Source organism: Hippocampus zosterae, chromosome 9, assembly GCF_025434085.1.
Source record: "Hippocampus zosterae strain Florida chromosome 9, ASM2543408v3, whole genome shotgun sequence".
NCBI classification, from domain to species: domain Eukaryota; kingdom Metazoa; phylum Chordata; class Actinopteri; order Syngnathiformes; family Syngnathidae; genus Hippocampus; species Hippocampus zosterae.
Window position 1 is genome coordinate 23231658 of NC_067459.1, and position 24797 is coordinate 23256454.

A 24797-nucleotide genomic window follows, 5' to 3' on the forward strand; every position below is an offset into this window, starting at 1 on the left:
CCTGTGGTCTTAAAAACTGTTGTACATTTCAACTGTAAAACCAGCACCCTTTCTAGGCTGTTCAGAGAATAATTTTATTATGTGTGTGAAATGTTTGATGAAAAGACTTTCTATTCAAAAACAAACAAGTTTAAATATTTCCACGCTACTCCAAAATTACAAAGCGCTCTGAAATTTTATGCATTGCGCTTGTGGACGTGCGTCTATTTCCCTATTGGTTCTGGTTAAAAAGCAAATCAATTCTAAACGAATATTATACCTCTGATGCGGCAATTTTGCAGGGTTGCTGTGTGAAAGTAGCTACTGTCTTTGTTTTCCCCTTCCATGCTGATGTCAGTTTTCGTCCTTTTTCCCCCTGTTGCCATTCTGTCGCCACAACTCTGAATGGGCGACACCAAGTCAACTTGGCAATTTTCTACCTTTGCAGGTATCGTATCACAGCCGTAACGGAGGCGGGATAAAGTCACGCGCTTTCACAGTGTTACACCTCATGCTCACATGCATGAAGCCTTCCATCATAATTACCGATCCTGCCCTGGTGCTTCAGTTGCTATGGATACCAACCCAGTATATACGTGTGTGTGTGTGTATGTGTGTGAGATGGCTGCAATGCATCATGGTGCCTTTCGCTGAGCTCTGCCATTTCAGGGCTCGAGAACGAGGCAGGGGTGAGGGGGGGGGGGGGCGAGTATTGTGTGTATGCATGTCTCTCCCTCTCCCACATGCACGCACACAGAGTGTCTCAGACCTGCCTGTCTATTAATGGAACACACACTTGCTGTTGCTAAGAGAGAAGATGCATGGATGCTCTCCTATGTACGAGAATGCAGGGTAACATCCAGCAGCCACACACACACACACACACACACACACACACACAAAGTGGGACCAAATGGTTCATTGTTTTGGCTGTTCAGTGAGGGATGTGAGTTGGAAGACGTTTTGCTGTATTCGTCCCACAGTGAGATGCTGGATGCTACCCTGCATTCTCATATGTAGGAGAGCATCTGGATGCGTAGTAATGGGGATTGATGAATTTCTACCTTTTGCCTTTAGAGGGCGGTAATGAGCAGTAGACAGGGATTGTTTTAACACGAGTTTCTGTTCCATGGGATTTTGGCTACTTTTAGATACGTAAATATGAGTTATTATCATTTCTATACACAGTATGACCTAATAGAACCTATAAGAATACCATTATAAACTATTTGCTCGTTTTCGATTGAAGAAAGTACGGTAATAGCTGAAGAGGACACACAAAAACGAGATGAAATGAGTAATTTTTAACTGAATTCGTAAACAAACTTCCGTGAAAACCAAAACATACACAATGCATAATGTAAACGACATAATGTACGGATACAAGCAGTAAATCAACAATTAAACAATATTCACTTGTAATCTGTATACAACCGCGGTTGAATGCTCAAATCGGTGCCGTTTGTCTTAACCAGGTACCCGTAGCATAAAAAATGGCGTTACTCAGATTGGTCCAAAAAACAAATCCAAACCGTGTTTTCATTGGTCGGATTAGTCATTTGCATGGAGAGTTGAGGGACGAAAACTAGTTTCTTCCTTTCGCTACTCATACTGCGTGGGTCGTTTAAACCGAGAATTATTTTTTCACCGATGCGTTAGCTCGACGCACATTTTCGCGACGGAGTGATGCAGATGCACTCCGTGTAACAACGCGGTTGCACATCGTTCAAACATCTCGTTGACTGGGATTGTGCTCCGTTAGCCTAGCAGTCGGCTAAACTGCCATTCATTGTGGTAATTCGGTGGTTGTGCTATTTGACAGCACCGGACTCACAGGTAAAAACGCACACAATTTACTTCAAAAGATCAGCAAGATTAGAATAAAATGGTTGGATTCCCTTTTTTAATGTTTCGGAGAATTTTCTCCTGCTTCAAATTGAGACAGCATTCCAATCATTCGTATGCGCCCTTCATCTGGCTAAACAAACACTATTTGTATCATTAATTATTTACATGGATTGTATTGTTATTTAACGTCCGATTTTTCCTGAAATGATAATATACGAAAACACCGATTAAGATTGTGGGCTCTTTGTTTGTTCGATATTGATTAAATTCACTGCAACAAACTCAACAGGTGTCTGCTATTAAACAGCAAGCAATTACCTTTCATTTGGCTGAATGTGGCCCAGTTAATAACACATTTAGGAGGCATTAGATTTAAACCTGCTATTTTCCCCATCATGTTCTCTCTGTAGTCCAGTGCAATCAGTGTCCTCCCTAAAAAGTCTAAACACGGTCAAGCAATTTTTGTTTTGTTAACATTTAGAGTACAGAATTTTTACAGCTAGATTAGGGAAGTGGCCACCTTCAAATTTTAAATGCAGGAAAACACAACCTTTAAAGTCACAATTATGGCTCTGGTAAACATTATTTCAGTCATTTATGGCGCTACAAGGCCATTGTTTGCTTCAAATAATCCACAAGCTCTACACCCAACCTCCCTAATAAATCATAGATCCATGGATACCTGCTTTGAGACGCTTTCATTTTGTCTCTCATACATAGCATGGCCTTCCCTCCCTGCAAGCGCCTCAGAGGCTTGAACCAGGATGTCCCAAAGGCGGATCCTGTCGAAGTCGACCCCTTTGGGGACGATGACGACTTCACTCAGGATGACCTGGACGAAATCGACATCATTGCCTCGCAGGCTATCGGCTTGGCGTCGGTTTTCGGGTCCAAAGAGGCAAGTAAACATGTATTAGAACAAGCGCACGGGTCAGGATTTCAACCCTCCACCAGAGAGAACAATGGCGGTCTTGGTGGCAAGAGCGGACGTTGGGGAGCACCTGACAAAGAGCCAACAGGTGAGTTATGTGCTCACCAATCTCTCTCTTCAGGGCCAAAACTTTAAAGTGCGGTTAAAAGCGCAAATTCCATTCGTATCATTTGAGGGATCAGCTGATGGACCGTGTGAAGTTTCACAATTGTACGCAAATGGTGCAAAAATGGTTCTGTATTTCACTTCAAATGGCTATTGGTTGACAACCGGTTCAGGGTGTACCCCGCCTACAGCCCGAAAACAGCTGGGATAGGCTCCAGCTTATGATTATAAGCTTAGAAAATAGATGAATGAATTAATGTTTCATAAAACATATGTACATATGTGTGTGTGTGGTTCAAATGTACAACATGCGCCTTGGTTTGAAACACTGGTGTAGGCTTTATTTATTCATTTTATTTTATTTGTACTTATTTATTTTGACGGGAGGGCGTTCAGGCAACAGGCCTGGGCAGATTGGTGCCCATCGAGAGGACACCTACATCCTGCTGGAGGCTCAGCATGCAGATCTCCGCAGGAAGGTGAGCCGGTGCGTCTCCAAATGTCCACCGTGGAGGCGGAACACAATAGCGCTGAAGTCTGTGGTCTCTTTGTTTCATGTGGCCAGCTGAAAGAGGTGGAGGAGGAGATTGTGTCGAAAAACGGTGAGATCCGGGTCCTCAGGGACTCGCTGAGAGGAGCCCACCAGGAGAAGGAAACCCAGAGGCAAGCCCTGGCCCTGCTGGAGAGGCAGAAGCAGAGGGAGCAGAGCGACAAGGAGAAGGAGCTCAACAAGAAGGCAAGTAGACTCAACCCCCATCCCTGCTCTTTGCGACTCTTGAACGCACCCGTTTCACACATTTACGCACTGAAAAACCTTTTCTGTGCTGAGGCCATCTTGTGGTGTGCCAAGGAAGTCTACTGAAATGAGTTGAGACACTTTGCCCAACCTCTTGTGGCATTTTGGTGCCAAGGATATGTGTTAGAATGAGTTTAGGAGCTCCGTTTAGACAAAAGTGGTGCTTTCGCACAGTCTTTCGGCATCTCTGTGTGACGGAACAGTGTCAAAGGTAGTTCAGGGGCTTCTCATTGTCCAAAAAGTAGTCCTTCTTGTGTTGTCTTGGTGCCGAGGAACTACGTTCAAGTTGAGGATCTTTCCACCATCCTCTGTCGTCTATCGGTAATTTCTGAGGACTCTGATTCAAGTAGAATGGGACCCCAAAAGCTTTGGAGAGGCCATCTAAAATTAAATGTATCTCGTTTTACCCTTCACACATGATTCAACGCACAAAAAATGTGAATGACCTCGAAAGCATTTTGGGGATGCGGTCTCGGACTCCTTGGTTGGGTGTGACAAGGAGCCTGCCATGTTTTGCTCGCAGGTTCAGTCGCTGCAGTCGGAGTTGCAGTTCAAAGAAGCCGAGATCAACGAGATGAAAGGCAAACTGCTGAGCGCCGACAGGAGCAAGCCGGCGTCGCCGCTGCCGCGAAACAGGTCCGCCATTCTCCGTTCGGCGTGAGACGCCAGCTTTGAGTCGAAGGAAAAGTAACGATCTGCGTGCGTGCGTGCGTGCGTGTTGCTTAGCTCCAAAGTGCCCAACGGGCTTTCCCTTCAGCGTGGCAGTAGCGGCTCCTCCTCGGCGACAGGAAACGGCTTCATTACCAAGGAGACATTCGCTGCACCACTCAAAACTCCCGGCAAGATGCACATGGACGGTGAGGCACGGGAGGAGGGGTGCGGGGAGGTGTGGGGGTGGGGGGTGGACATCGGACCGCGTTGAAAGGAAAATTCTGGTGGCAATTTTGCAATGCAGGTGTTGACAAGCAGGAAGTAGCCTGGCCCGATCCGTTCAAGTGCAACCGGCCGCCACATCAGCTGCACCGAGGTCAGATGTCGTTTTTTTTTTTTTGTCAGCTCACTCATGACCACCAAAGCTTCATTCATCTCAGCGAAAAAAGTGGGGGCGGGGTGCCGGCAAACTAACACGGGCAGTGCTCTCCTTTCCTCCTGCGCTCAGCCTCTTCTTGACTAAAATTGAAAAGCAAGCTTCCATTTTTTGTTGTTGTCCTTTTTCTGACTGATGTGTCCCGATGTCGCTTCATTTCTCAAGCGTCAACATTTGTTACCTGAGTGATGACGCTTCCGTCTTTTGCTCCATAGGTAGCGTCCTGTTGGGCTTGTTGCTACAGCAACCGCTCTCTCCCAGCAGTCTTTGCCTTTCGCACCTGCTGTCCATCAGCCCGAGTGACGTCTGCTTGACGGCCAAGCCCGACTCGGCCGCTGCTAAGAGGTGTGCTTGCGTGTGTGTGTGCGTGTGTGTGCGCGTGTGTGTGTGTGTGTGTGTGTGAGAGCGCATTGTGTCAAAAGGGCGTGTTGATGTGTGTGATTGTTTAGATCAGGCATGTCCAAAGTCCGGCCGTCGAATTTCATCCGGCCCTCGGCCCCCGTCATAAAATCAGTGCCGTCTGGCCCGCAGGTTGGGCGCAATGGAACACGTGTTGCATTGACTGAGGTCTCGTAGACTGGTGAGTGATGTTTCATAGAGTACTGCTTCCCTCTAGTGGCTAAATGAGTAATAGCATTCACTAAATGAGTAATAGCATTTAGACACTAGAGGGCATCACTCACGAGTTAACAAGACATCACTCCGTGTTTATATTGACTGATATGTCATATTTAAAATTCCTGTTTCAAATGAAGCAAAAGAAATTCTTAAGATTGTTGAAATTAAAATAAAAATGGAAATGTGAAACAGACTGGCTTACTAAAATTTGTTGAACAATGTTGTTGTTCAATGTAAAGAATGTCAGCCAAGGTCGGCCCCCCGACATTTTACCACATAAAATCTGGCCCCCTTGGCAAAAAGTTTGGACACCCCTGGTTTAGATGTAAAATGTGGGTGGCCCTGTGGGTGTCAATGTTTTTTTTGGGGGGGAGGGGGGGGCATTAACTTGAACTTTTACCTAATTGCTTGTGTGCAGGTCAGCCGGTGCGGGCAGGAATCAAGGCAGAGCCCCGCAAGCACCCCTCAGTCCGATCCAGAGTTTGGCGATAACGGGACTTAACATGCTGAGTCAAAGTCAACCCGCGGCAGCCGACGCTGAGCACCATCACGGGTGCGCACCAACCCGTCATCGCTTCGTCCTCCCCGTGGCCAATTGCCGTACACCCTGCGCAGTACACGATAGCTGCGGGGGATGGTTGGAGCGCCTTCAGAGACACGTTAACCCTTTCGTAGAACTGTTCTTTTTATTCATCTGTTTCATTTGATTACGCAGCTTCAGTCTTTGGATCAATCCACTCATTTTTACTTTCACCCCCGTGAATCGTAACAGGTGTCCTGGGGCTGTGCTTCTGCTCCCGCTGCTGGACATGCACTTATCCCACCTCTGCCAGGCCCTGGATGCACGGGGCGAGGCCTCCTCCGGGTCTGCGCCGGAACGCCGCCCCACCGCCGCCGCGGCACCGGGGAGGCCGGATGAGGTGGACGCCGTTAGTCCGGAAGACGCGGGGCTGGCGGCGCTGAGGATCCTCTACCTGCTAATAAACCACAGCGACGAGGTTTGCTGACACGCCACAACGCACGTGTGCGCGTGTGTGAGAAAACCCGAGGTCTGACATGCTTGATGCGCTGCAGGTGGTCCAGGCAGTTGTTTCAACACAGAGCGAAGTTGGCACAGAAAACCAAGTATTGGGACACCGAACGCACAAAGTACGCTTCGGATTTCAGGACGGGGGGGGGGGTGAAAATGAAGTTTTGTGGAGTTACACGCTCACGGCCGTCGATTGAAATCGACCTCTGTTGTGTCAGACCGATGCCGCCATCGCGATGGAGGCTCTCCGCTCCCACCGTGCCTTGCTGCAGTTTGTGTTGCGCCTCTGCCACACCAGTGGAGGTGAAGGAAGGCTGGAGGAGATGGCGGTCGCCGCCGTCAAGGTCGCCAGCATCTTGATTGAGAGGACACCAAATGCGCACGCCGACCGGTACCGCTTTTGTTTTGGGACCAAGACTATTTTTGGCCTATATTTATGGTTTATGTGTCCAGGGATGGCAATTTTCCGCGGGTATGTGGAAATCCGCCGTTTTATTTCTTAAATTGATCATCATTTTTGTGAATCGTCTATATCCGTTGAGAAAATTTTAGGGGGGGGGGGGGTCAGGTACCTTATCGAGTTTTCACAAGCTCTCCCGATCAGTCTTTCCATCTTACAATTGTAAACAGCCCTGCGATTGGACGTGTATGATGTCTTACTTGTTGTGATTGGTCGCTCCATCCAGGCCACGCCCCTTTCTGCTTTTTTTCCATCACTAGCCATTGCCAATGTCTATCGGCAATTCATTTGGATTTCTCTTAATAGTGAGGGGAGCATTTTTTTTGGGGGGGGGCAGGGCTTATTGTATAATTTCTTCTTTTAAATACTATTATAAAAAAAATAATAATTTGCACATTCTCCATCCGTCTCCCCCAGGTTGCAATGTGTGCTGAGGGCGCTGCATGCGTGCGTGTTGGCCCACCGCAAGCCTCGCGTCCTCGCCGAGTGCACCGCCGCCTTGGTGCGCGCATGTGACCACGCCTCGCTGACTCGGCAACTCTGTTCCCATCACGGTGAGGTTTCGTCCCGACCGTGACGTCAACAAAAGCCTTCCGGAAGTTTTTCTTTTCCCTTTTGTTCCGGTTTTGAGTGTTTGTCGCCTCCACGCAAGGGCCACGCCGCAAATGCATTTTGTGCTTCTCCGCAGAACCCTGCGTCATCCTGAGGCTGCTGCAGCACGTGCGAAAAAGACCCGTCAAGAAGGCGTCGCACGGCGAGATCATCCGGATGGAACTGCAGGTGCTCGGCTCGTCCCGCCGGTGGACAATTTGTGGTCGTCTGCGACGCTCCCATCGGAGACTAAATTAACGCTCTTGTTTTGTCTCCTCTAGGTGGTGCGATTGTTGAACCGTCTCTCTCAGACAGCAGAGAGCTGGCAGAACAGCAGCTGCCAGTGCAACATTGAGGTAACACACACACACACACACACACACACACACACGCACATCCAGTGAGGCATTTGAACAGTGATTTTTGCCCCTGCACACAAGTTGTCAAGCAATATGCCCGATTTTTGGCTATTAACTTGCAAGCAAACATTTGAAATAAAAGTAGGGCTGCACAATTATGGGGGGAAAACATGATCACTATTTCTGAGTGATAATTGAAATCGCAATAAAGCATGATTATTCATTAATTTCAAAACAGGAAATGTCCAACTCCCAAAACTTAACTTATAATATATCCATCCATCCATTTTCCGAACCGCTTGATCCTCACTAGGGACGCGGGGGGTGCTGGAGCCCATACCAGCCGTCTTCGGGCAGTAGGCGGGGGACACCCTGAATCAGTTGCCAGCCAATTGCAGGGCACACAGAGACGAACAACCATCCACGCTCACATTCACACCTAGGGACAATTTAGAGTGTCCAATCAGCCTGCCACGCATGTTTTTGGAATGTGGGAGGAAACCGGAGCACCCGGAGAAAACCCACGCAGGCCCGGGGAGAACATGCAAACTCCACACAGGGAGGCCGTAGCTGGAATCGAACCCGGTACCTCTGTACTGTGAAGCCGACGCGCTAACCACTGGACTACCGGGCCGCCTACTTATAATATATTTGTGACAAAAGTAAAATGATCGTGTCTTCTAATGATGGCAAAAAAAAAAAAACTGTGTCAGGTGGTTCAGACGTCGGTGATCATTCTCCATCGTCAGTGGTTGGACCTTTACGACTCTCCGGAGCCAGCGGACGGGTCACCAGGCGTCGGCCCCTCGCGGGCACAGAGGGACTGGTGGCGCGAACCGCCGGCATCGCTGCTGCGCGAGTGCGTCCTTCTCCTTCACCGGCTGCTCCACCATCACGCCGAATTCTCGGCCAGTTGCAGGCCGCTGCTACACATGTATGACCAAGCCATCCCGGCCCTGCGCGACATCTTCAGGAAGATCCCCGACCTCAGCGAGAGCGAAGGTCGGCCCAAAATGAGGGGATCGTTTCTTCTTTACAATTTTAAATGGCAATCCAAAAAAAATGCAAGAATGACTGTTTGTGGTCGGGTCTGACAAATTTTGATGGGTTTTTCCCCCCCCAAAAAAGAAAATTCTCTGATTTGTCATTTTTCAATGACGCTCACTTTAAGAAATAGAAAATTTGTCTGGAATTTTTTTTTTTTTTGTGCGACCCAGACATTGATTTTATAGATTTTTTTTGGTTGCCAATTTAAAAAAAGAACGCTCCACAGATTTTTGCCGGATTGCATTTTTTAAATTTATCCTGATGACTCTGAAGTGATTATTATTATTCCTCCATATCCGTCAGAGCTGGCCTTTGAGGAAATCTGCCGTCAAGAATGCGACGACACCGACGACATGGACACTGATTCCGGCTCCTGATTGGTTCATCGCCTTGATCGATACTTGATGTGCAATAAAGTCCAAGTTGAGCCAGAAAGATGGAGGAACCAGACTCCAAAATCCATTTAGCAATAAACAGGATTCTCAATATGCCTTTGATTTTCTTTAATTTGTCATCTTAAAAGAATGGCATTTAATCGATAAATGAATCGGCAGCATAAGTCTAATTAGTAGTGTGAAGCAATGCTTTTCGAGGCAAGGCTCAAATTGCAAATATCTGTGACAACCCTACCTGAAACGATTTGCCTGTATTAATACCAGAAATAGGCCACAAATTATGATGCCACGTAATTGTTTTCAAATAATTAAATGCTTAAATTACTTTTGAAAACCTTTTAATGATTGGTGAGGGGGGGTGGAGCAAGTCATATTTTCTTGTGACATCCCTGTCAGTGCCCCTCTCTCCAGGCATGATTAAACGATTAGCTCCATCCGTTTGACGAATGCAACATTTGGATTCCACATGCATTGATTGGTCATGCCTTGAGAGTGATGCGCAACGGTAAAATATTTGAAAAGTGACACCCCAGGTCTGCTGGCTGATGAGTTGCTTCCTCGTAATAGACTCTATTACGGGGAAGCAACTCATCAGCCATTGGCTTTGTCTATTTAATAGACACCCATAACCACATCCGGGAACTAAACTATTTTGCCGCGTTGCACTCGTTCATTGTTGGCTTTGCTAGTCACAGTCTAACGAAGCACTTCCTGATGGTGTGCGAATGTTATTTAAATGTTTGGTATGCTATCGAGAAGGGTTGGGCGTCTTTGAATTTAAAGTATTGCGGTTGCTTGATTCGATTCCGGTTTCTGTACGATTCTCGATTTCCCTGCTTTTCAGGGTATCCGAAATGTTCTTTTAAGCAGCTCGCAGCAGACTAAAATAACAGGACGCGGTGTTATTTGCCGGCATTGTACGACGGTACTTCCCTTCTACACTGAGCGCCACGACAGGAGAACAGAAGTTTGTTGTTATCGCTCGCTCCCTGAATGTGACGCCAAATGAAAAGGAGCTTGACGAAATATACAATGGCTGCACCAATTACTGGGCAACGTATTTACATGTATTTTCACGCAGAGCACTGGAACTGAATATTTCGTAAACTAACCCCTCCCCAGTTGAAGATTGCCACAAAACACGCTATGACAAATTGTCAAACGGAGAAACATTTCTTTGCCGGCTGCCTTGCTCGCTTGTGGCAGAATCCATCTGATGAATCATTTATCATTGTGGCCAGTTTATAAAAAGATGTCTCTTCCTTTTCCTTGGAATTGAGCATCTCCACTGCGAAGGTATTTAGCGTTAGTTGAAAGCTCGAATAAGTTACGGTTAAAATTTGAGGGGAATTGATGGAGTCATTCCTTCTGAACCTCCCTATTCCTGTACAAAAATGGACAGGAAGACATGCTCACGGAGGTTCGAACCAACATGGCACACTTCCTGTGTCATCATGGCTCCTTCATGTGCGATGACCTATGTTACTATTTGGGTGTCCTCATCGGGGAAACTCAATCAAGGAAGTGTACATTATGAACAGAAGGGAGCTATTTGGTTGGGAATCTCCCATAAGCCGAACGTACAACTGATGGGGTTTCAGTGCAGAGATGGCTTTTATGGCGATCGTAGCCGCTCCCTGAATTTTTCTGGACTGAAAATGCACCTCTTTGCTCTGACTTGCCCCTTCGGAGACACGCACCGCATCGCACAGACACTCGGCCTTAGGCCGTCGTAACAATGGGGAAGGTTAGTTTGCATACGAACACGTTTTGACGAATTGTCAACCATGATGACTTTTGCTGTTTTTGTGGCAGAACTCGTCTGGGGAGTCATGTGACATCTTATCCACCCCTATAAAAAGATCCCCCCTCCCTGTCCTTCCTCGCTGAGCATCTCCACTGCAAAGGTAACTATGGCTATGCTAAAGGCTATGCTTTTTTTACTCTCTTCTTTTCGCTGGCAATCGTTATTGATGTCAAATGTAAACCACGCAGCCAACATATGATGCATTGGTGTGTCACTCCACAGATGGCGTATGATCTCAGTTTGTTGTTCTTCCTTTGTGGAATCAGCCACCTGCTCACTGGGACTGTGAGTCAAAACCGACTCTTCGTGATCAATGATGACTAATATTTGAAATCATGAATTCACGTTTAAAGTGGAGCGATATCAGTTGCTGCGTTTGCGCTAAACACGGTGTCCTTCCTCATTACAGTCTGCTGTGGTTGGAACAGCAACGAAACGTACCGGTATGTAGGCTACCTGTGACTTCTGCTTACTTCAGTAGTACATTTATCATGTCAAATGTCTTCGATCGGGAGTTATGAAGCTTCACCCACAAGCGACGTGAAAATTTCAGATGTGTCAAGCATCTGTCTAGTATGCATGATTAGAATTTTGTAGCATTGGACATGATACCTACAACTTACCAATCTCGCCAGAAGCTGAACTGTTTCAGACTTTCAACAGTTTCCGGACATCCTGTCTTTTTAAGCATGGCTTCTTGAGTGTTTGATTGGCAATTTTTCATTTTAGTTTAGAAACCAGACTTGACGTTGCTCAGTAAAACTGCCTTTGGGACCTGAATGTTGAAACTCGAGCGGTGTCAATGAACATAAGGGGACTCATTATGGCGCCTTGTAGCACACCTTGGTTGACGCGAGGGTGAGAATCTCAGCAAGGTATGAGTGGAATCAGGAAAGACGAAACATGAAGCTGTTGAGGCATTGCAGATGATCACTCCAACATATTTCATTGACACCAAATCCTACGCAACTGCTCATACCTGAGGATGATTCTCACAAACAATAATGGGAATTGGTGAATTTTCTGACGAGTGGATCGCAAATACATTTTTGTTGAGTTGGTGTCCAGTGACAAAGCGTAATGTTGACTATGTACAAAAGAAAGTTGGGATGGAATGAAACAAATGCTGACTTGTTTTGTTGTAGGTGACAGATGCCCTGCGGGCTGGACTCAGTTGAACAATCGTTGTTTCATCTACCAAAATAAGGCTGAGACGTTTGATCAAGCAGAGGTAGCAAAGAATTCCCGACAGTCGTAACAGCAAAATAAATGGCTCAACTCTCTTGTAACTCTTTATCATGTCGGTTGTGCCTTGAGATACTCACTCGTGAGTTTTTCCTGGCATGTACCCTCATTCAGGCCTTTTTTTTCTTTTTTTTTAATGCTCCGAGTTGTGATAAAAGTGCTGTATGATGCCAATGAACTCAATTCGACTCACCCCACAAAAGGCAGCAGTTAGTTGAACGAACGTGAACGTTGCTTGACGGTATTTAATACCAATTTCAGTTGACGCTGATTGTCAAACTAAACATAAAACTAAAAGAATAACACTTTGTGTATGTAATATAGTCAAGCAAAACAACTTGATGCTAGCATCTAATGGAAAATGCTCAGGAGAGGCTAAATGTTTTTGTGAGGTTTTTCAGCGACTCGTATTTAACTCATTCAGTACCATCCAATTCTGGACCAAGTCTGAAAAGACGTTTAAAAACGTCTTTGAGAATGAATGAGTTAAACATGAACGGTGGTGCAACACATATAGACTATCACAGTACTCACAGTATTGTGTTCTTTATCCTCTCTGAAAAAAAAAAACAACTAATATTATTCCCATTATTTGAGTCCCTGACGTTCGTTTGTCTGCATGTCTACATACACTTGAAGAATCAGCACGATTAATAAATTGCAGCATCAATTAAGTTTAATTAAGATATCCTTTATTTGTCCCGCAATGGGGAAATTACAATCAGAATTCAGAAAGGAAAACGCCGGGTAGGGAGAAATCAAAATTCTTGAGATTTTGTATTTAATATGTACTTTCTCAATGTTTTCATAAGTATACTATTATGGAGTGCTGTTTTCCCATTTAAAATGAAAGCGATTGAATTGCATTTCCCTTCATTTCGATAGGAAAATACGATAAACTTCAGTGACTAGGCACCAGTATATTGTGCACGAAATGATCTTTGAAATGTTTGATTTGTCCAATTAGAGGTCCTGCAACCTTCTTCGTGGCAATCTGGTGTCCATCCAAAGTGATATGGAACTGGCTGTGGTCAATGAGCTCACGACACTGTCTCTCGATGCGACCGCCATCTGGATTGGACTCTCGAAGACCGATTTGGCGGTGAAACATTGACCTGCGGCCATGGAACATATTTAAAGCAGTTTTTCTCAAAACTTTAAATTATAAGCCACTTTAACATTATGAAATTTGAACATCAACACTACATGTAAATTTCGGAAAATGACCACACCCCCTCGCATCCCCAAGTATAAAATTACATTAATATACTTGGGGATGCGAGGGGGTGGGGGTTAAACTTAGTTTAAAAAAAATAAAACGTTTTTTTTAAAGTACCTTGTGTGGTATACATACCGCATTTTGAGAAGCACTCATTTCAACCACACACATTAAGTGTGGCTGATTTTATACCCAGTTTCAAACAATTCCCTAGTTTGTCTTTGATCCCCATCTCTCGTCTTGTATGAGCTCAATGAAAACACTGATTTGGTGCAAATCTCTGTTCCTCCAGGGTGACGTGATGTGGACTGATGGCTCGGAAACAGAGTTTGCCGAATCTCAGTTCCCGGGGCGAATTGACGTGGGCTGTTTAGCCATACGGACCAACGGTATAAGTGTTCTTTCATTCCATTCTTCTATTACTATGTACTTGCCAGTTCATCTTCTGTGAACTTGGTAGAAACAGGATTGGGCTAATTGGTTGTGCGCGTTTGATTCCAGATCTTGTCTGGGCTGTTACCGATTGTGGCACAAACCTGACTTACATTTGTGGCCGCGACGTGTTGCAGTGCGTGTCGCTTTGCGTAGCCGAGGAAATATTCTCTGAAGCTGTTGCCCCTTAGCAACATTTCCTGTCGCTCCAATGCCACTTCAGGAGACCTGAATAAATGTTCTTGATTTTTGCACAAAATTCATTTCTTGGATTGAATGTCTGCTGTTCAGTAGTTTAGTGTTTTCGAATGGGCATTTTATGCGAGAGAGCCCTTTACGAAGGGTGGAGTGTGCAACACCCCCCCACCCCCACCCACACACACAGATGCACCAATTAGTGATGAACTATTTGCCACTAGAAACAATCTGAATAGGTCACAGCCTAGTACGGGACTAGCTCGACAACAACCATTGGACCAACCGGGGGGGGGGGGGGATCTGATTTTTGTTGTCGTTGTTGCTGCATTTTTGTTGAATTAGCTTGAGAAAATTGACACTCGGTTAAGATTGACGTTACTTTTAACAATCCCCAAAAGGTTTGTGCAGTCAAAAAAGACGACGAACGAAACAGAGTATATTGTGAATAGTTTTTTTTTATTCATTGTGCAGCTGTTGAGCAGGCTCCAGCAGGACTCTCATGATCACCGCCTGCTTCCAAGTCGGTTTGTTTTGGAAAACGAACCACTTCATATGTTGTCACAAAACACTGCGAGGCGGCCGCATGTCAGTCTGCCGTGGGACGAGAAAGCTCGGAGAAAGGAAGCTAAATGACAGGAACCGAGGTAGACAATGTGTATATGATGGAGCTCCCCCGGAACATTAACACCAACGCACACAACGTTGTGGAACAGCCACATCCAAGTCTAGTGGTGTTGAGGGAAAAATCTGGCAAAAGACTTCCACCGAGATGTTGACATTTTCAAATACTTCACTCAAATTGTGGAGACGCAACAGGAACCCTCCCCAAAATACCAAATATTCAGTAATTGACAACCCCTAAAATTTTTTACAATTGCCTATACGAGCATCAAAACGGCGCCAAAGCACTACTTTCCGACTGGGCAGGGATTAAGATTGTCTTTCAACCCAATGTAGTACGCCGGCACCAAAATGCCACAAGGTGGTGCCAAAGCAGACTTCTATCCAACACTGCTTTGGCGCCATCTTGTGGCATTTTAGGGTGTTTCACATAACAGCCGCTACGCTGTTCGAGAATCAGTCACTTATTCCTTGCTCCCTTATACTTTGGACTTGGGATCTTTCGGGAGACCAGCGGGAGTTTAATTTAGACTAAAATCGTGTTTTGCCGGCATCAATGAACCATGTTGATATGGGTTGTGGCGTTTCAGTCAGACAAAACTAATACCGTGCCACCATCTTGTTAGTCAAGGCACCGAGTTGAAGTGAGTCGAGTTTCATCTGGGTGAAAATGGCGCTCTGCTTGTGGCATCTTGTTGTAAAGTAACTATGTTGAAATAGGTTGCTGCCATTTTGTAGGATTTCGTGTACAGTCTTTTGGTGTTTGATAAAGAGCCGTTGCTGCTGGGGGGAGAGGGGGGGGGGGGTTGAAGGCACTTGAGGCTCAAGTAATCCAGGACTCTGGAGTAGTGTCAAGTTCATGAATGTTTCGTTAGTGCTTTTGGGCGCACGTGGGCACCACCTGGTCACCGCCTTCGTCATCCCCATGCCTCAACTCCAGCGCCCGGCCCCCCGAAGCGCGCAGCAGGATCGCGTGCGACGCCGTCGGCGCGGCGCGGCGACCGTTCAACCACGGGTGCATCAGCAGCTCGGACGCCCGCAGGCGTTCGGCGGGGGATTTCCGCAGCATGCACGCGATCAAGCACTTGGCCGGCGGAGACAGCCAGGCTGGGAGGCTGAAGGCCCCGCGCCGGATCTTGGCAAAGAGGGCGGCGGGCCGGGTGTCCTGGAAGGGGTAGCGTCCCATCAGCATGGTGTACAGGGACACGCCCAGGCTCCAGACGTCAGCGGCGCGGCCCGAGTACGACGCCTTGCCGCTGGCCAGTAGCTCGGGGCCCACGTAGGCGGGGCAGCCGTGGCGGTCCGAGAGGGAGTCCGATTCGCCGGGCTGGAGGATGACGCAGTCGTTGAGGCCGAGGAGCGCCACGCGGGTCCTGCGGAGAACAACAGGTCACGTCATTGTTTTTTTTTTCTTCTCATTAGTTGACAACAAAATGGATGCTATATATTTTTTTTATTTTGGTTAGCAACAGAGTGAAAATGGGCCAAATATTTCATTGAGCAACTGAGTTCAAATGACAAAAGCTTCCAAAAAAAAAAAAAAAAAAGCTACCAGGGCGTCGGTCGGTTGGACTCACCTGAATCTGTCGGCGAAGACGAAGCGGCGCAGCTTGACGTCCCTTAGCACCACGCCGCTGCGGTGGCAGTGCGCCACCGCCTGGAGCATCTGCGCAAACAGGAGCCCCGCTTCCTCCTCGCCCAGGCGCTTTGTGCTGCGCACGTACGCGTGCATGTCGCCGTGATGAGGCGGCAGGAACAGGTAGGCGCCGTCCGGCCGTATCACCGTGTCCAGGAGGCCGCAGATGTTGTCGTGGCGACCCAGCCGGGCGTAGGCCGCCAACTTCTCCTGGTAGCTGTGCAGGGGCAAGACCTGTAACCATGGTAACCAGATAGGTTAGGCGAGGGAAGCTTCTATCCATCAACATATTTCCACTCTACTGTACAGCGAGGAAGGAATGCACGCCAAGATTACCTGACATGTGTACTGTTGCTGTGTGGCGGCGTGCACCGCTCTGTACGTGTCCTCGCCCTCGCAGCGCTCAAACAGGAAGTAAGGCCCAACCTTGACTTTTGATTGGCTGTGGTTGGATTTAGGGGAGCGACCTTTGACCACCGGACTGAGGTGAACCGCTGCGCTCGCGTCGGGAGGAGGCGGCGGCGGCGGCGGAAGGTCCGGACAGACTCTTTTGCATTTGGGCGACGCATCCTGGGGCTCGTCCAGTAATCTCTTCAAACAGCGCTTGGCCACGCCCACATTCATCTGTGATTGGAGGAGGGGAGAGGGGCCGTGACATCACCAAATCTACAATCAATACTCAACATGGATGACAGCAAAACCCGACTCGCGATTAAGACTCCGAATAAAACCTTGTCACGCGACGGCGGCAAAACATTACTTACTCTTCAGCCTGAAAAAAAAAAAAATTCAAAAGCAGAACTATAGGTTGAGACACGTTTGCTTCGTTTAGACACGTGTCCTGTTTTGCCGCCATCTTGCGGCATCTATAACTTCAAAAATTTACACAGCCTGACAAGTTGAGACATCATAAACGACATCTCAATTTCTCGACTGAACGCCGCCCCTCGACCCGTAAATATTGGTACAGTTAAAAAAAAAAAAAAAAAAAAAACAGGGAGGGTATCAACTCCAACTGTGTCCCGTGTTCACGCGTCTATAGGCTGCATGATGCAACTTCCTGTAAGATGACAGACGCTTTCAGATCGTTGCGTCAGAGCACAACGCTTTATAGTTTTAACTGTTTTAAATAGCGGGGACCGCACGCATGCGCCACCGCACACACACACACACACAGACACACACACAGACACACACACACACACACACACACACACACACACACACACACACACACACCAGCCAACCAACAAGTGCACTCCCATTCCCCGAAAACTAGTCTGATGTATCGCTTTCCTTCTTTTTCAAGAGACACCCGTTGACCAACACTGCTCTGGTGAAACAAGCTGAGTCACCAGGGCAACAGCATCCTGTGACACACACGCACGCACACACTCGGAAGAGGGCGCTTCTGTTGGACCTTCAGTTTCATTCTGACACACAAAGCGCCATGTGACGGCCACTTAATGTGACTTTATAAACACAATGATGCGTCACTGGAAAACTTTTTGAGTAAAACTTTGTGGCGTTTGGAGATTATGTGCGCCTTTTCTACATTTGATTTTGAGTGTGTGCCACTTTAATTTAGGGCCGAACTGCCGAGCTGTCATATTTTTTTTCCTCAGTATTGTGATTGCGAGTTAATGTAGGAATATTTTTTCCTATGTCCTCTTTCCATGTTTTTTTTTAAACAAGTAATAAATCCTGTATCACGATAACTGATCTAATTTATTGTACACAAAGTTTTGGTGTTTTAGATGAGTCTTAAACTGAAATAAAAGCAAATGAACGATGACTTAATATGAAAGGTGGTCCACTTTAATCAGAGTTCACTCATTCACACAAATTCGAACTAACAGGCATAAAGACAAGCCTGTCAATCATAAATCAGATTACAAGACTAATGCAAAGATTATGATTGATTATGACTAAGGATCAATCAAAAACTTTGTACTTTTTCTACCACTAATTAAGATGACACGATTGAAAACTTCCTATAGGGAAGTGTGCGTCATTGGAAAAGTTTACACGGATGCTTCCGGTTGATTAAAGTACGACTCAGTTAAAAAAAAAACTATTGGCGTCGATTCATTATTTTGCTGATCGTTTTCTTTGTTATTGAATCTTTTCGACTCACGTTCAAGTGAATGATGAACCGCATCTGCGCGTCTACAGTTGAAGACGAAAATTCTTTTGGACACAATCATTTAAACATTGTCAGCATCACGTCGTGAAAAAAAAAAAGTTGCACAAATCTTGCATCTAACGGAAGCACGATACATTTCGGATGCGTTTGCCTTCTTACGATATTACACAACATGCTCGTGGGCCACGCGTTACAAAACCCTGCATCCAACTCGTAAACAAACGAAAAAAACCAACTTGTGAATTGAGTTGTCGTTGTTGTTTACCCTTTAAAGTTACTTTTAAACAATCTTACATTGACACCGAGAGACTATTTAGTGGTCAATTGAACTAACAAGAATGTTTTTTGGAACATGCATGCAAACTCGAAACTTAAAACTGTAAAACGGTTATACGAGCCGCTACCACCGTACGGACTCCTGTTTATTTGAGACATTTTCAGCATCGCGCCGTGGAAAATGCGGAACAATCGATGAATTTACACGTACTTTAATCATTTTATTCCACATTTCTGAAATTTGTTTACCCTTTTGTGGCTATCCGCGAACCACTTTGAGAAACGTTCGTAAAGTCGTGGACAAAAAAAAAGAAATCGCCTTTGGAAGTGAGGTTGCGTGGCTACTTTTGGTCATTTAAAAGAAATGGAAAATCTTACCTTGCACTGGAGAGCACCTCCGGATCCTGTTGAACCCGGCGGAGCTGGACAACGACAAGCCCCGTTAAGGACGAGTCGTCGCGGCCATAGCAGTAGTTGCGTCCCGGGGCAGGCTGGACGGACTGGCCGGGGTGTAACGCCCGCTTCTCGGTTTTCGCTTCTCGGAACTTTTCCAGTAAACTGAGAGGACCGAGGAGGGGACGAGCGCCGAGCGAGATTGCCTTTGTTGAATTTCTGTCTTCGTGCCGTGACGTCACCTGATGAGGGCGGGGTTTCGATGTTGCAATCCGGAGTGGAATCGTCGTCAGACAGCAGACACGTCACTCATAACGAGCATAACGCGATCATATTCGCAAACAAAACGGATTACATCAGATTCCAAATCGACCTTTGACACACTACCCGGTTGACAAGCAGGCTCACTAATAAATCCGCACCGCTGATGAAGATTAAAAAATGACTGGGATATGACATTTATAATGCAAACTATTATGAGTTAACGACATTTTAAACGTTTTTTGTTTTTGGAAAAGTTTATCGTAAAGTCAAATTTTAAAATTCTTAAGATTTATCAATGCACAGGATTGGAGGCTAGAATGAAACCTTGTTATTTAAAATATACTGTGTGTGCTATTTTTGTTTTGTTTTGTTTCGTAACCATCAAAACACTTCTAGGATAACTTTTGCAATCCAAGATCATGCGTGAGCTCCACACCCTGTACATTTCCACTTTAGCCACGTTAATTCTAAGACCAACCAAAAAAAAAAAGAAACAAAAAAACACTGACTCATTGACAGACTTTTGCAACGCGTGAAGGTGTGTTCCGTTTGTGTTTGGCGTGGTGTGGACGCACACTCCCTTCCATATGCATCACATAAGCTAATTAATTTTTTTTGCCCCAAAAAACTTTAAAAGTGGACAATTTCCCCACGAAGGGAGGAGAAGGGCGAACGAGGACAGGATGTGCACGAGTTTATGCACGAAGCAAACAATCAATGCGCTACTGTACAGGAAATGAGGTCACCTGGGTTTTTGAGGCTTTCTTCCTGTGCCTGCGTTGACCGCGCTACTATTGGTGTACGTATTGTATTATATTATTCCTTAAATGTCACTCGATCCATCCATCCGTTAATTTTATAATACTTAAATCGTGAAATGTAACTAACAACTAACATTTGGTGTTAGGGTGGTATTCATTTGTATTTATTATTTTTCATTCCTTAAATGTAAATAGTTATTGAAGATATCACAAAAGATTCACAAGTTCGCCATTTTGTTTCGAAGCAAAAGCAAATGTCCCCATCGTGGGACAAATAATGTAATTCATGTAAAGTTTATCTTATCTTATTTTTAGGTCATCACTTCCATTTCAAGGCGTTTTTCATAGATGAATTTGTTCTTGAGATTTTTTCCGCCCAAAAATCAGTCCTGAGAGCCTTACTCGGCAATATACAGTTTGATAGGCATGCCTACGAGTAGATGTGCCTAAAAAAAATCTCAAGAAGCCACGCCCCATGTTTTGAAGCTGCCGTTTTAAGGTAATTTTGGCCAATTCCAAGGGCCCTCGCAACTTTTCGTCAATTCAGACCACAAAGACAGTTTCACTCAACACCGTGATAGTGAGTAAACAAAAAAAAAAAAAGTTTTAAGAAGCCACATAGGAAGACTGCCATTTTGTTTTGAAGCTTCCATTTTAGGATCCTTTTGGCCCTTTCCATGGGACTTTCAAAACTAGCCTTCTGTATTTTTGTCAATGAAAAAAAAAGTCTGCCTTTTTTATTGTTTTTTAAATATTTTATTGCTATTATTTGCATTATTACTGTAAATCAAGACAGAGTTTGGCTGGCCCTCTTCACGCACACACACAGCAGGTTATCTTCACGTGGTTAGCGTGTCTTTATGCCACATGATGAAATATTGAAGAAACAGAGGAGCAGCGTGCGCTCTGTGTGTGTGTGCGCGCGCGCATGTTACACTTGACTCTTTTTCATAAGCGACGTGATGAAATCAGAGGCCAAGTGTCTGACTTAACCATGGCCTGAGCGACGCACATGAACGCACGCTCTCATTTCTCTGGATTACTGCGCCACCTGCGCCGCTTTGATCCCCACCTGATGCCACTTCCTGTGATTTGAATCTGCTTCCTGCCGTGCGCTCTCTGGTTTGCATAGCTCCAGGGCATCCATCCTGCCCTGGCGCACCCCCCCGCCGGGACCTTTGAAAGAGGCCTCGGGCTGCGCACAAGATAAAACATCCCCGTGAGCAAATCGATCATGTTAGGAAGTGCATGCGCCTCCAAAACGTTCAAACAAGAGTGTCTTTCATTGGGCTAAATAGAGTGACGAATGCGCATTCAGGCCAAATTAAGAGAAGTGCGGAACTGCTAATGTGGAGTAAACATATTTGACTGGCAAATTCGTTCCATCGTACTTGCAAACATACTTGCAGGCTAAATGCTAAAAACATACAAACATTTCCTATCATGCCTCAGAGTATACACTCTTGCAAGTCAATAATACCCCACGGCATTATGGGGGCGAAAAAAATGCTATGATTTTAGCAGTTAGCTATCAAGTCCATTTGAATGTAGCTGCAAATACATTCAAATGAGTTTGGAAGCTAAAAATGTTTACAACCCATTGGCAGTTCCATGCTTCCGTACTAAATAAAGGAAAGATGAACCCTCCATTCATCCATTTTCTGTTCCGCTTTATCCTCACAAGGGTCGCGGGGGTGCCGGAGCCTATCTCGGCCATCTTCAGGCAGTAGGCGGGGGACACCCTGAACCGGTTGCCAGCCAATCGCAAGGCTCGCCGTGCTCACATTCAGACCTAGGGACAATTTCAAGTGTTTAATCAGCCTGCCATGCATATTTTTGGAATGTGGGAGGAAACCGGAGCACCCGGAGAAAACCCACGCAGGCCCGGGGAGAACATACAAACCCCACACAGGGAGGCCGGAGCTGGAATCGAAGCCGGTAACTCTGCACTGTGAAGCCGACGCGCTAACCACTGGACCACCAGGCCGCCGGAATGATGAACTGGGGGGAAAAAAATATATATATCCACCAGGGTTTTTGTTGCGCGTGCAACTAATCAATTTTCAGATTCAAAACACTCCGAGTACTACTAGATCATAATTGGCGTCAATTTCATTGTCATTGGATTCAATTGTTTCTGAATTAGAACAAACAAAGTCATGATGGAGAGGCAGTTCTGAGCTAATTGGGAAACATCAAGTACCCGGAGAAAACCCACGCAGGCCTAGTCATACTTGCATATCACTCTACGGGGATAAATAAAGTTTTCGGAATCTGAGTAAAAAAAAAAAAACTCAGCCTAGTGCACTCAATCTGCGCTCGTGCATGTCGGAGGCCGACTGACCGAGCCCGCCGTGAGGATGGCGAGAAGACAAAGCGTAGAGTCTGGCTGGGTCCTTAATGAGTCTTTAGTGGCAGCGGACGTAACGAAGCAATGACGGGAGGACTGATGCAACGTACCTGGGGAGACGCGTCAAGACTGACGCCGGCTTGCTCACTCGCCTCTTTTCAATAAAGCCCGAAGTGGCAACATTGCAAGACTCCACTGATGGAGCATCAGGCTCAAATTATTGCACATGATTGCAAATGCTGTTTGTTATTTGCAACGGAGGGAGGGTGGGGCGGGGGGGTGTCAATGCTGCCCCCTCCCCCAATCTGGGCTTTAAATATGAAATTCTCTCGACCCAAAAGGTGAGGTTGTTGAAAAAAAAAAATAGGGAGGGGGGAAAAAAGTTTTTGAAAATTCCGCCTCCAAAGCCAGTTTGACTCACAACCCCCCCCCCCTTTCTCAGTAATCCACGTTCATGATGTTGACGGGGTTTTGATTGCGTTCAGTTTTATCCAGTATTACCCGTGTCCCTTTTCATGTCTTGTCGTTCTTGTTGTACTTTTAATGAGCGCTTGTTTTCGTCTGCCTGATCTCTTGTGTGGACTCGCCGGCTCCCTCGACCACTCGTGTCTTGTCCAGGTGTGCCTCGTCGTCTCGTCACTTCCTTGGTATTTAGTTATCTGCTTTCTGCCAAGTCTTTGGCAGATCGTTACTTTGTTGTCAGTTGTCACATCACCAGGAATTTGGTGTCATGTTTTTTGCTACTTTGTATTTGCTTTTTGGACTTTTTTTTTTGGGGGGGGGGGGGGTGATTCCAAAGCGTCTTGTTTTCCTATTTTACATCCCTGAAAATACATTTCGGGAGCACTACTGCAATCAGCTCTCCTACCCTGCCACACCTTAAGAGAAAAAGTCTCAAGCCGCAGGAAGTCCACCATTTTGGTTTGAAGCGGCCATTTTAGGATCATTTTGGCCATTTAGACACCGTCTCACTCCCAGAAATATATCCCATTCCCTCCCATTCCTATTTGACATCCCTGAAAAATACATTTCGGGAGCACCACTGCAATCAGTTCTCCTACCCTGCCACACCTTAAGAGAAAAAGTCTCAAGCCGCAGGAAGTCCACCATTTTGGTTTGAAGCGGCCATTTTAAGATCACTTTGGCCATTTAGACACCGTCTCACTCCCAGAAAAATATCCCATTCCCTCCCACTGCCTAGCCAAAACGTCAATCTGCTTCTGTTTTCCTTTCTCAATGTAAAATAGTGTATTCGTGACAGGGGGCACATCGCACTCGCCGCAGTTAAGTACGTCAAATGACAGAAATGATCCAAAAAAACAACTTTAACTAATAACTTTAGTAGAAAAGTTAGCCACACATCAGTGCACACACAACGGTTCGTTGAGGTATTCCATTTTAAAATATGATTTCAATGAACTGATTGGGGGGCGGCCCGGTAGTCCAGTGGCTAGCACGTCGGCTTCACAGTGCAGAGGTACCGGGTTCGATTCCAGCTCCGGCCTCCCTGTGTGGAGTTTGCATGTTCTCCCCGGGCCCGCGTGGGTTTTCTCCGGGTGCTCCGGTTTCCTCCCACATTTCAAAAATATGCATGGCAGGCTGATTGAACACCCTAAATTGTCCCTAGGTGTGAGTGTGAGTGCGAATGGTTGTTTGTCTCTGTGTGCCCTGCGATTGGCTGGCAACCGATTCAGGGTGTCCCCCGCCTACTGCCCGGAGACGGCTGGGATGGGCTCCAGCACCCCCCGCGACCCTAGTGAGGATCAAGCGGTACGGAAGATGAATGAATGAATGAATGAATGGATTGTCCCTCCCCCCCTCCCCCTACACTCCCCCTCATACTCACACACACACACACACACATACAAATCCCGAATTCTGACACCGCGCTAATTATCTACGCAACGTTTCAACTCGACACTGGAAAATGTTTAAATCTTGACGCAACTTCAAAGCAAATAAAAGCGAACAGCGTCATTCAGACTTTCCCTCTGCCTTTGACTCCCGTTGTCACAGATACCGACCGCTCCAAACTACTCCTGTGGAAATCCTGAAAAACCTCTCTCTACCACGGCTTCTGCTTCAAAATTGTCGACATCGCCAGAGGGTCAAAGGTTGTGCACGCACGTACACACACACACACACTGACACTGACACACGCACACACACACACACGCGCGCCATGTCACAGAGGATGTAGTTG

The 24797-nt window shown here is 46.2% G+C and overlaps 3 protein-coding genes and 1 long non-coding RNA gene across 7 annotated transcripts; 2 read left to right on the forward strand and 2 right to left on the reverse strand.

Annotated features, from left to right (window-relative positions):
• Positions 1-1478: 1478 nt before the first annotated feature.
• Positions 1479-9339, forward strand: atrip (ATR interacting protein). Of its 4 annotated transcripts, none has more exons than XM_052076974.1 (17): positions 1479-1815; positions 2548-2845; positions 3247-3342; positions 3429-3599; positions 4183-4295; positions 4386-4516; positions 4615-4686; positions 4962-5091; positions 5783-5917; positions 6137-6362; positions 6439-6513; positions 6613-6785; positions 7272-7408; positions 7543-7634; positions 7727-7801; positions 8518-8806; positions 9155-9339. In XM_052076974.1, the coding sequence occupies exons 2-17, from the start codon at positions 2549-2551 to the stop codon at positions 9226-9228; spliced, it is 2286 nt and encodes a 761-aa protein (XP_051932934.1). In that variant the 5' UTR covers positions 1479-1815; position 2548; the 3' UTR covers positions 9229-9339. The 4 variants fall into 4 exon arrangements, with proteins under 4 accessions (XP_051932934.1, XP_051932933.1, XP_051932935.1 ...); XM_052076973.1 differs by having other exon boundaries at positions 1480-1815; positions 2548-2846; positions 3251-3342; positions 4962-5105; positions 5788-5917; XM_052076975.1 differs by having other exon boundaries at positions 1480-1815; positions 2548-2846; positions 3260-3342; positions 4962-5105; positions 5788-5917.
• A 1645-nt stretch (positions 9340-10984) lies between these two features.
• LOC127608001 (snaclec alboaggregin-A subunit beta'-like) lies at positions 10985-14199 on the forward strand. Its single transcript, XM_052076799.1, has 8 exons — positions 10985-10993; positions 11085-11153; positions 11276-11338; positions 11463-11490; positions 12199-12284; positions 13266-13400; positions 13810-13906; positions 14019-14199. The coding sequence occupies exons 1-8, from the start codon at positions 10985-10987 to the stop codon at positions 14138-14140; spliced, it is 609 nt and encodes a 202-aa protein (XP_051932759.1). The 3' UTR covers positions 14141-14199.
• LOC127608120 (uncharacterized) lies at positions 12445-12928 on the reverse strand. Its single transcript, XR_007964187.1, has 2 exons — positions 12791-12928; positions 12445-12713 (listed from the first exon to the last, which is right to left on the reverse strand). It is a non-coding gene; the product is annotated as an uncharacterized LOC127608120 (long non-coding RNA).
• Positions 14200-15158: 959 nt separating the features above from the next.
• LOC127608094 (tribbles homolog 3-like) lies at positions 15159-19381 on the reverse strand. Its single transcript, XM_052077006.1, has 4 exons — positions 19205-19381; positions 16741-17028; positions 16346-16638; positions 15159-16141 (listed from the first exon to the last, which is right to left on the reverse strand). Exons 2-4 carry the CDS (start codon positions 17026-17028, stop codon positions 15640-15642), a joined length of 1083 nt encoding a protein of 360 aa, XP_051932966.1. The 5' UTR covers positions 19205-19381; the 3' UTR covers positions 15159-15639.
• Between the last annotated feature and the right edge of the window lie 5416 nt (positions 19382-24797).